The 11980-nt window shown below is 40.1% G+C and overlaps 1 protein-coding gene across 1 annotated transcript; it reads left to right on the top strand.

Annotated features, from left to right (window-relative positions):
• Positions 1-1044: 1044 nt before the first annotated feature.
• On the top strand, positions 1045-11736 carry TNFSF18 (TNF superfamily member 18). Its single transcript, XM_039881471.1, has 3 exons — positions 1045-1285; positions 7667-7697; positions 9832-11736. Exons 1-3 carry the CDS (start codon positions 1130-1132, stop codon positions 10185-10187), a joined length of 543 nt encoding a protein of 180 aa, XP_039737405.1. The 5' UTR covers positions 1045-1129; the 3' UTR covers positions 10188-11736.
• Positions 11737-11980: the final 244 nt, after the last annotated feature.

Raw genomic sequence — 11980 nt, forward strand, 5'->3', positions numbered from 1 at the left:
CATAATTCAGTTTTCACAACATCTCTAAGAAGGGTAAAAAAGAGACGAACACTTATGGAACACCTTTTAAAAGCAAAGCCTCTGACATTTATTTCGTTCTTTAAAAGGCCTTATGACATGGAAATTTTCTCCATTTTACAATTACGGAAACTAAGACGTCAAGTACTGGGCTAAAGGCCACTGAGCAGGTAAGGGCTGGGCAGTGCTAGGCTCCACTCTCAGGTCAGCCTGAATCACAAGCCCCTGTTCTTTCCAGCACAGGATGCTGGCATTCTATAAAAAAGGTAGGTATCCCATTTAACAGATGGAAAGACTGATGTACAGAGAACCAGGGGACTTCCTCAATTGTACAGTAAATCAACGTTTTTGGTGTCGGGAAGAAAATTCGAGTCTTTTTGGAACAGAGTATAAGTTCAGACAGGGAACCAGAAAATATCCTTTTGTGTGATAACTATATTTCTATTTGATGCCAGCACTGAATTTTCCGGGTTTTAAGACTGTGATATGAGAGAATCGAGCTTGTTGTATTTACATATATTTTATATCAAATTCTAGTGATACACTTGATGCTGTCTAGACACTATCTCGGGATAAACATACTTTATATCCTAGATATTAATAAAACTTTATTTTTTCCAAACTATGCATTGTAGCTTTCCTAGCTCTTCCTACCCCCCTCCTCCCCGCCGCACCCCCCCGCCCGGACCTCACACATACACAATATCTAATGTACGATACGGCTTTATCTTGAACTTTATTTCTTCTTATAAAAAGTGATTTTTCTTATCTGGAAATAATTTGTAATGCCTCACAGCACTGCACTTCCTCTTGCTTCAGGAAAGAATTTCTTTTTTTTTCCTTCTGAACTTCTCTCATGTTTCTTTTTTAAATGTTTTTTATCCTCTGTATTTGTGTTGGCTTTTAGCCTTCCGTTCTCTTCAATGCACTTGGCCTGGTACCAAATGAGACTCAGCACTTGGCCTAGAAGTATCATTTTCCAACTCTCAGAATCAGAAGGAAAACCCCGCCTCTCACACCCACTCTATACAATACTACAAAAGTGACTTGTTGCATCACTTGCCCATCACTTGTGAATTTCTGCTTTTTGCAGCTGCCACTCCTGCAGCGGATGAGTTTGAGACACATGGAGAACCTGCCTTTGCACCACCCAAGCCCTCCGGGGGCACAGAGACTTTCCTGGAAGCGCTGGCTTCTCTACTCACTCATAGCTTTTTTGCTATTCCTTTACTTCAGTGCCCTTCTGTTTACTCTTCTCTCTTCCAAGGTAAGGAGACAATAGTACCTGAGGTTGCTATGTAGTATAATCCTTTTGTCTTTTGTAAGTCTAGTTATTGTCATTGTCACCCAGGATTGTTAGAGCTAGTCAGAAGGAGAGACATGTGAGTACAGGTAACGTAATTCTAATTTCGATTTTTGTCATGGCCTATGGCTTTGGAGGCTTATGGAAGTGTTTTGAAATGAAAGGCATTGGAAAATGGTTAAGTGTTTGCTGCAGAAGATGGAGAGAATCACTTATTCAAATCAGCCACTTGATGGATTGCCTGGAGAGTCTTTTTCTCTTTCTGGAACTTTGCTAAATAAACTCCCTTGACAGAATAAAAGATGTGAAACATGATGCTTGCTCTCCAGGAATGGGATGCGAGCTATAGTCTTATTGAGGGAAAAGACAAAAAGGTAATGAAAGAGAGAATGAGATAAGAGACAGGTGGTTAGTGTATCTCTGTGGAGGGAACCAGCGCAGAAGTAGGAGTAAGAAGATCCAGATTCTGGTTCAAGGTCTCCCAATAACTAGCTGTTTTGAATTTGAGAAAGACATTTTATCTTTCTGGTTCTTTGTTTCTTCATCTGAAACATTGTGGTAGGAAAATGAATCAATGTCCTTTTTAGCTATAAAGTAGAGTGATTAATAATTAATCTAAAGGTAGAATGGAACATAAATGCTTCAGGAATTCAAAGGGTGGGGGGCAATGATGTTGGGCTGGGCTGATCAAGGAGGGCTTCATGGAGGAAGGATAAAGAACATTCCTATTTGGGAAGCCCCTGATGCTTATCAAGAATTTCCCATCAAGCTCCAGTCCAAGCTGTGGGTCTAGTGAAGGGAATGGAGATACCCTGGGTTCTTATTAGAAGCTTTTCTAACTGTTGACTACATGGCATTGAGCATCAAAAAAAAAAAAAGGAAAAAAAGTTTGATGTAATTTAGGATTTAGCCCATTTCTGGATATGTTTGAAGATTCTGCGCCTTGGGGAGAATAAGATGGTACATGCCCATCTAAGAAAGGGCTACAAAAACATTTTTTTAAAAGAGTATTGGCTCATGAAGATTTCAAAGACACAGTTCTACTAAAGATGTTGAAAAGCGATTGAGAAAAGAATGCAGGAACAAGCCATACACTGTTGTTGTTGGCACTGAGTTGGGGCATGGGCAGCCCTGGCCAAGTTTCTGCACAGTAGCCCATCAGTCTGTACTCCTGAGTAGACACAAGGAGATGCGTAGTATGTATGGGAATAGGGGCGTTTCTCACCACATCTCCACTCTCTCAGGGAAGGTATCAAGCAGAAGACTGATCTTTCTAGAACAGGGAGGCTTTGAGCAGAAAGAAAAGAACTGTCAGGAGTTCTGAGTGTTTAGATTTCTGAAGAAAGGGAAGGGAGAGAATAGCAAGAGTGTAAATCTGGAGCACCTTTTCCTTCTAAAAACCACCTCGTCTCCTTAGCCAGAAGACCCCAAAAGCATAGGTGTTATCTTTGTCACCTGTTCCTGCACACGACGGGGAGTACAGAAGACGAGGGGAATGCCCTTCTCAAAGGCACACAGTGAAAGGACAGAGGAGGTCTAGGAATTGGGAGGGACAGAGGGACACTTCTTGCCAGAATTGAGCTGGATCGGTCCCATGTGTTTGAGCTCTGATTCTGGATCCTCTCTCCCAGGCAACATGCAGCTTCTCGATGAAAGGGTCTCTCTCTAAAGAAAGAGCCCAGCGTTTGTTGTTCCAAATTTGTGGACATTTAAGGTTTCCAGAGTATTGTTCTGACAGGATGCCATGGAGGTGTGTTTCCTATGAGAAAAGCACTAACGGCCTGGCCGACCGTGCAATGATGCTAGCTCACGTGTTCCACTCGCCACTTGGCTGCACTTCCCTTTCCCTATTGACCACAAATATATATTTTTGGAAAAGAGGACTGAGTGGCTAGTGGATGGCAAATCATTACGAAGGGGCTGCTTCTACCTTCTCGATACCCATGAACCTTGGAGTTTATGTTATTCGAATTTTCCCTCTAGTTTTTATATACAAAATCCCACTTTCCACCTTCTCTATGCACCAATTCACAAAGCTTGAGACAGGAAGATTGGGTACTTCTAGACCAAGAGAAATTTCCTTAGGAGAAAAAATTTTTTTCTTATTTCCTCCGCTTCTTTCAGAAGATATTAGACTGAGAGGATGTGCTCTGAGGTCTACCCTTCAGTTAAAAATCACCTCGTAGAAGTTGTCCTTAAGGAACCACATGACCAGGAGGGTCCCTCCCTTCGTGGGATGAAGGCTACTTCCAAAAGAGGAAGCAGAGCTTCTGCTTAAAAGCAGAGTAGATCCCATTTCCAAAGGATGATCTGATTAAGGTTGGCCTGGAGAAAGAAGCATTCAGTTTTTGCCATTTGAAGCCAACAATGTCAATCTTGGCTTAAATCAAATGGGGGTCACACAATCGTCTGATTCTTCTAAGCAAAAATGAAGCAAATGAAATCAAGCCAAAAGTCCCAGATGATTCTGTATAAGTGGATATTCACTCCCTCCAAACATTACCAGAATTATAAATAGAAACTGCCCCACAGAGTGGAAGGGTGAGACCTGTGAGTCAGATGAGCTTTGGATTGCAGCCTGGCTGCTTATTAGCTTAATACTTCTGTACTCATTTCCTCATCTGCAAGTGAGCATGCACATTCTCGTTTTAGAGTTATGCTAAGGATCAGTGAGATAGGACGGTGCTCCCATAATAAGCTCCCAGTAGATTGCAGTGATTCATATTTGCACTACTATTATTGATGACACTGGAGTGAAGATAAATTTAAAAAAACTTTAACGATATGGGTATTCCTTGCTTATCTATTTTACTTTCTCAACCAAAGGCTGTAGCTTACTGCCAAATAGATTTTTGCGATTAGATTTTCATTCATGAAAATAACTAGAGAATATGGCAGTAATGAGTTCTGTAGTTCTAAAAAGACATTACAGCAGCCCATGGTACAGTATCCAGGATTTCTGTCTCTGGTAATTAATTAGTCTGTGGCCTTACGTTTCTCTACATTCTTTACACATGGGAATAGATAGCACAGATCCTGCTGTGGCTCATATTGTGGTATTCATTTATATTTAAATTGTCACCCAGTGTCTACATGTGTGCGACCTTGTCTTTCTAGAAAGATAATAAACTTCCTAAGAGGCAAGGACCATAAATTACATTTGTTTCTCTTGCTTACAATGCTAGTGTAGTAGTGGTATGAATGTAGGTGCTTAAAGTTTTACTCAATTCTTTATTAAAATCAGCATCATCATCAACACAGCTAATATTTAATGATCAGAGTCAGATAGAATATCTGAGTAAAGCCTTTCATAAGAATTATCTCATTTATACCATCACCAATCTCAATGAGCTAGGTGCTATTCTTCTTCTCATTTTATAAATGAGGAAACTGAAGTTCAGGGACTCTCTATCACATGCCTACCATGGGTTGAACCAGATTGAATTTCAACATCTCTTCTAAGAAAACCCCAAATGAGGATGAAATAATTGCAAGAGCAAAAACAATTGGAATCCACTGATTTATCCTAGAATAGCGGCTTCCAAACTTTTCGATTGTACCCCATTGAAACCAAAATGTTTTTTTATTTAAATCCTGATAAATCATATACAAAGGTAAATACTATGCATATTAAAAAGATACACAGAATAGAAGGTTATGAGGATGAATCAAATAATATGCTTAATGTAGTTTTTACAGTACAAAGCCATTTTGCTATATTTTGCTACCAAAATGCTATATGTTCTAGAATGTGTTAATATAGACCACACATTTCTAAAATAATTGAAATAATATTTTAGTAGAGTAATTTAGTAGAGAAATAGAAATATGTTTCTTTTGGTAACACTTTGTGAGACAATCATTTGAAGGTTATATTCTAAGCGAATTTACCTTGACTCCTGGTTTTGACAACCATAACTGGAAAATTAGCCTCACAAAGAAATGTATTACCTCGCAAGAAAGGAAGAACGTATCTTTGAGTGTGCTGCTTACCGTGCTACGACATTGAATTTTTTAATTCAATGGTACAGTTTTTATTGTTATTTTTAGTTAAAATAACATTGTCCCTCTCTCAATTCACGCCTTTCCTTCCTTCCTTACACAACCTAAACTCCACGATCTATAATGATAACTCTTACCTTGCATTAACCCACTCACTCGTTACTCTCTCTCTTTATACTCATATTGAAACCTCGATCCTAGAAAGTCTGTGCCTTTCACAGTTGAATGTAGCTGAGGAAAAAGACTTTGTGGAAAGGTCTTACTTTAAATTTATGGCCACTCACTTCAAGTGGGACTTCGGCACTGCTCTGTAAGCAACCTATGATTTCTCCATTCAATGATTTCTTCTCTAGTAGACTCATTCATTCCTTTGACTTCTCTTTACACACGCAACGTCTCTCCCTCATTCTTCCACCTGATATCCTTGCCTCCAGGTTCTGAGACAAAACAGCAGCAGGCGGGGAAGAAGTTCCAAAGCTCCCTACCGTATCTACCGCTCACCTGCAATTTTGTCCACGTATATCGTGTGAATCGTTCAGGTACCTATCGAAGGCCACTTATGAACTAGATTCGGTTCCCTCTTATCTACTCAAGGGCATTACTTCAACAACGATCTCCTAGCTCTCACCTTTCCACTTTACTGAAACATTCCCATCCAATGGCAACAGGTAACCACGAGGTCATTTTTCTCACATTGAAACAAACAGAAGCATCTCATCCCCACCCAAGATCCACTAAATTTTTCTATTCTCCCTTACAGCAAAACTCCTCCAATTTCTCTTTTCTAATTTACTCTTAAATCCATTCTAATTAAGCTTCTGTCCTCATCATATCATGAAAACTACTTTTGTCAAAGACCCAATGATTGCCATGTTGATAAATCCATCGTCAGTTCCCTGTCCTCTTCTTCCTTGACCCATCAAGAGCATTTGACACAGCTGATCACTCCTCTTCCCTGAAATATGTTCTTCTCTTGGTTTTCAAATATCACACTCTCTTTGTTTCCTTTCTGACTCTCTGGCCTTTCCTTCCAAGTCCCCTTTGCTGGTCCTTCCTCATTCTCTGACCTCCAAACATTGCAGTATCCCAATCCTTCTCTTTACCTACACTCACTGACTTGATGACCTCACACAGTCTCATGTCTTCCTTCAAGCATCACACAGAAGCTGAAGACTCCAAATTCATATCATCGGAACTCCTAAACTGCCATCCTCATAGGTCTGATGGCCTAGTTCACTCTCCTACGTGGATGTCTAATAAGCCTCACGCGCTTGACGTGTCCAAAAATGAACTCGTGTTTCCTGCCCCCAGCATCTCCTTTTAAGTCTCACTCGTTTCATTGATTAACAATTTTATCTCTCCAACCACTCGTGCCCCAAATCTTGGAGTGTTCTCTTCTCATTTTCTCACCCCATATCTGTATAAGGACTCCTGTTGCCTCTATTTCCAATCACCTACTATCATTTCCACTGCTAGAACCTGGGTCAGAGGCACCGTACATTACTGCCTAGAAGGTTACAATGATCTCTTAGCTGGTCTCACTGCTTTTGTCCTTGCCTCCCTTTAATTTATTTCTAGCATAGCAGACAGACAAATCCTACAGATGAAAAATGTACATCAGCTTTAAGTTCCAAATTCTCTTAAGCACTTTGCCACAAGGAAACCAATGAACTTTACATAGTACAATTTTTTTTTGTAGTTATACCTTATTTTACTACAAGTATTTAAAGCATTTAGCACTTAACTACTTGTATTTATAAAACTGACCACACCGATGGCTTCTTGTAGCATATAAACTGTGGTATGTTTCAAAAATTTGAAACTAAGCTCTCCTCAAGGTATATCAGTTACTGTATGTGACACGTGATTGTCAGAATATTAAATAAGGGTGGCTTTGTCAACCTGAGTTTGTGAATATTCCTATAGCTTAATTTCTTATTATTTAAAATAAAAATAAACATATATATGAATCCTATTATTTTCTTCTCATGTGCCAATAAAATCAGCTTGTGCAGTCCTTGGGGTGTGGAGAACACTGTTTACAGAAAATTTCTGTAGCTCGAGAGGAGGAGATCCCGAGATCAAAGTGCTGTCTTGTGAGAAGAGGTTAGGTGGATGGAATGAGACCATGACTTTTGCCAGAAGGCTCAAAAGGATAGCTAAGTAATGAAGGGTAAAGAAGAGAACCAGCTGTCAGTAGAGGGAGGCTGAGAGAGCTGAGACAGGGTGAAGGGAGGAACTTTTTTATACAGCTGGGATAAAAAGTTTGCTTCAGCAATCTGAAGCTCTCAAGTTGTGATGCTGTCATCATCCTAACCAATTTCCCTTTTTATTTCCTTACAGACTGTCAATGAGACCTGCGTTGCTAAGTTTGGTGAGTAAATTGTCTTTCTTAGCATTTGATGCAAGAAGGCAAGTTCCTGTGCTGTCAACGAAGACTTTATTCTATTTTATTCCTTCTTCGGTTACTATTTATAACTGGTTATCACGTGACAAACAGTGGGCTAGGAGCTGAGGCTTCGGACGTCAACCAGACCGACCAGCCCATGCCCTGATGAAGCTTACATTCAAGGTCACGTCTCTGAGGGGGAATGTACATCGCTCTTAGAGGCCTAGGAATCTGAGATCCAGAAATCTACTTTTAATTCTGGGTTTTAATGAGCACATGTTTCAGATTTCTACAACTTTTCTCTCTGACAGACTCAAGGTCCTTCTCACACTTCACATATTGCTGGTGTCCAGGAGAGAGAGAGAGTGTGTGGGTGCCATTTTTGTTTAAATATACAGAAAAGGAACAAGAGTTGGAGAGGACGCCGACTTGCTTTCTCCTCTCCTCTTAGTCTCTGAGTTACTTTCCTTTATAGAGATCTGGTATTTGCTTAGCAAGCATGTTAAAGTCTGCAGTTAAATCGAGCCTTGAGATATTTCTTGGAATACATACAAAATTGAAAATAATCCATTTTGGGGTTGTTTACAGGTTTCAGGCCAAACACATTTTCAGCAGAGAGCAGAACATTTGTAGAGTTAATTGCAACCTGTTTCCCTGCACAAGTCAGACTGCCAGGCTACCCAGGCTAGCGGGAATTAAGGAATCTCTTTTTACTTGTCTCTGCCTTTGTGAAATGTTTTTGCTTTTCTGGTGAATGGAGTAGAACTCATGATGTGTTTGAAATTTCCTCTTGATATGGTAAAAGTTGAGGGCCTCTAGTGATGCTAAGGTGGTCTTCAAGTGGCCCATATCACAGAATTAAATATGAGAACCTGTGGCACTTCTGGTGATTTGCCTCTTACGTGTCAAGAAAGGACAAGTTTGCTAGGCTTTGGGATCACTGGATGTAGAGGGAGGATTTGCTTCTTGCTTCTTTATTGCTCCTTTATTCTCCTTCAGAGTCTATACTCAGAGCTTTATTTCAGTCATTTATATATAAATAAGAATTTAAGTCAACATGTTTCCTCATCCAGGGTACTATCTTACCAAGGGTTCTTTCTAATTATGGGGTAAAGGCTTTGCTCCCATAACAAAAATTATAGAGAACTAGAAAATAGGCCAGATAAGTATTTTGTGTGGTAAAAACACCTCCTGGGGCTCTGAAATCACACTACGGTGTACAAACAACTAACATCAGGAAAATTTGTAAATCCCATATAAACCTATGAAAATAAATGACTAAAAGTCTTGACCCTTTTCCTACCCCTGTGACATCATTAAGCTAGGGATGCTTCTATTTAAACAGTCAAATAATTTCCATTTACAAACTCATGAATTTATCAGTAGCTATTTTGGGAGGGTTTGGATAATGACAACCTGAGTGGATCTCGAATGACATATACCCATAAATTGATGGGAAAAGCCACAATTTAGACATGATGCACACACAAGGTGCTGAAGATACAGCAATGAACAAAATAGAGAAGGATTTGTCCTCCAAGATAGTATATTCGAGGGGGTGACAGACAATAAACAAATGAACAACTTCATTTAGAAAATGCTAGCTGGTGACACACTCTATGCAGAAAACTAAAGCAGGGTAAGGGGCGGGGAGCACTATTTTATATAGATTAATGAGGAAGGTTTCACTGATCAAGGAAGGTTTCACTGATACACAGTAAGTAGCACTTACATAGAAAAACATGAATATACATCCTGGACTGCCAATCCAGGTTATCACAATCCTGGTGTGTGAGTCCTCTCTCCTTCCCTCCTTTTTTCTTTCCTTTCACAAATATTTACCAACAAGAGATGAGTGCCACCTAAAACTTACACCATTTTTCTATTCTAAATCCACTTCCTTAGAGCTTTCCAAGCAAGCAACACACTTAGGATTTGCAATTTCTCTAAAACGAGGAATGTATAGATACTTAATATATTCGAATTATGGTTGGAGAAAACTAGTGTAGGCCAGGTAAAGAAACAACCTGTAAGTAAGAAAGAAGTATAATTAAGAAGATGATGAAGTAATTATATAACTATGCTTTTCATTTTTTTCTCCCTTGTAAAATTCTTATAGGACCATCACCTTCAAAATGGCAAATGGCATCTGCTAAGCCTTCTTGCGTGAAAAAGAGAGCTGACTGGAAGCTGGAGATACTTGAGAAGGGCTTGTATGTAATTTATGGTCAAGTGGCTCCCAATACAAGCTACAAGGAACCAGCTCCTTTTGAGGTGCGGCTACGTAAAAACGAAAACATCATACAAACTCTAACAGACAACATTAAGATCCAAAATGTAGGAGGGACGTATGAATTACATGCTGGAGATGTGATAGACTTGATCTTCAACTCTGAACATCAGGTTCTAGAAAATAGCACATACTGGGGGATCTTAATGCTAGCAACCCCCCCACTTCATTTCCTAGAGTCTTGACTCGGTCTCCTCCTTTCCTTCGGCACACGCGGAGATGCTGGTGGGCGGGTTGGAGGAGGCAGATTCTCAATGCTTACAGTTTGTCTGGGCATACAAATCAACACAACAAACAGAACTGCTCTGCACGTGAATTTTCATCTTTCCTGCTTATCCGAAAGAGACCCAGAGAAAGGGCCAAAGACATTTGGTTACCAGACATTGGGTTGGCAAAGACACTGCTCACACATGACAAAATGTATATGGGTGGCTAGAGGACAGAAGCTTTTCAAAGAGTCTTTGTCTAACCTTTGAGTCTCTGGGTGGAATAATGGGAATCTTATCAGTATGCAGAAAGGATTTAGGACAGTGGTCTGGCCTTGTTCTCATATTCCTGGGTCGTTTCACTTTTTCTTCCCATTCTCCCATGTTCTGAGACCCTCCTAATAAAGAGTGGTGAGATCAATAGGGTGGCCACAGATACGCCAACAACACCCCACTTTATTTATGATAATTTTAGAAGATAGAGAACACTCTAGGGATCTACTGAGACAGAGGCACAGGTTGCAGAGAATGGAATGCACTTTATTTGGGAATTTCCCTTGATTTCATCATTCTTAGGATACAGGGTGCTTTTTAAAGCCAGTAGGTCAAAGGGGTCATTCTGCACATTTAGCTAGGGCTTCACAAGAACTCACTGTCTGTGTTTGTATCTAAACATTGTCAATGGTAAAGACAGAGTAAGCATTAGTGTCACAAGAGCTCACCCCAGAAATCGGTGCTACCCGTGCTGTAGAATGTCACGTAATGATTTCATATTTGCAGCTGGCTCTCTACAGCTTACAGAGTGCTTTCATGTATCATGTGGCAACTCCATGAAGTCAATGGGGCAGGTATTTGGGGCACAACTGTAGCAATGAGAATACGGAGGCAGATGGAGCCTAGGTAGCTTGTCTCAACCCACGGAACTAGCGATGAATGGGGCTGATGGGTTCCCACTGTTCTCAATCACACTGTCTCAGCTTTAGAGTTGGTATAGTATAAGGCTATGAAGTTCAGCAGATTCAGTTTTCAGGAGGCAGACTCCCTTTCAGCCCAGTGAAGCCACAGCAGACTTTTCCTTTCTCAGCGAACTTCTTTTCCTTCCCTGCCTGAAGCGGGGAGCACAGGGTGTTGCTCAGGCCTTACTCCGACTGAACCCCCTTCCTCACTTGGGAGAGCCTGTCCTAGCCAACTGTGTTGACGTATAAAAATTCAGTCCCATGTAAGAGCCTGAGGTTTGCAACTCTGTTAAATTAATAAGCTGCTTGTGGGTTCTTGTTGAAAGCTATATATGATTACTTGTTAACTCAATTTAAAATATTTATGGATATTTGTAAAAATAGTATACTTGCAATATGTTAATTAATAATATCATGTATCGAGCTAATTTAAAAATATTTGTATTGTGTGCAACAAAAATTGCTTGGGAGTGGGCTAAACTGGAGGCCAAATTTCTTTTTTTTTGGTAATTTTTAAATGTTAAATGTATTGGGGTGATATTGGTTAATAAAATTATACAGGTTTCAGTGTACAATTCTATAATACATCATCTGTATGTTTCATCGTGTATTCACCACCCAAAGTCAAGTCTCCTTCTGTCACTGTATATTTGACCCCCTTGACCCTTTTCCACCCCCTCTGCCCGCTTTTCTCCCTGGTAACCACTATACTGTCATCTGTGTCTGTGAGTTTTTATTTATTTGGCTTGTTTGCTTGTTGCTTTCAGTCTTATGAATGAATGAAATCGTATGGTTCTCAACCTTTTCTGTCTGACT

Source organism: Pteropus medius, unplaced genomic scaffold (assembly GCF_902729225.1).
Source record: "Pteropus medius unplaced genomic scaffold, Ma_sr-lr_union100, whole genome shotgun sequence".
Classification (NCBI taxonomy): Eukaryota; Metazoa; Chordata; class Mammalia; order Chiroptera; family Pteropodidae; genus Pteropus; species Pteropus medius.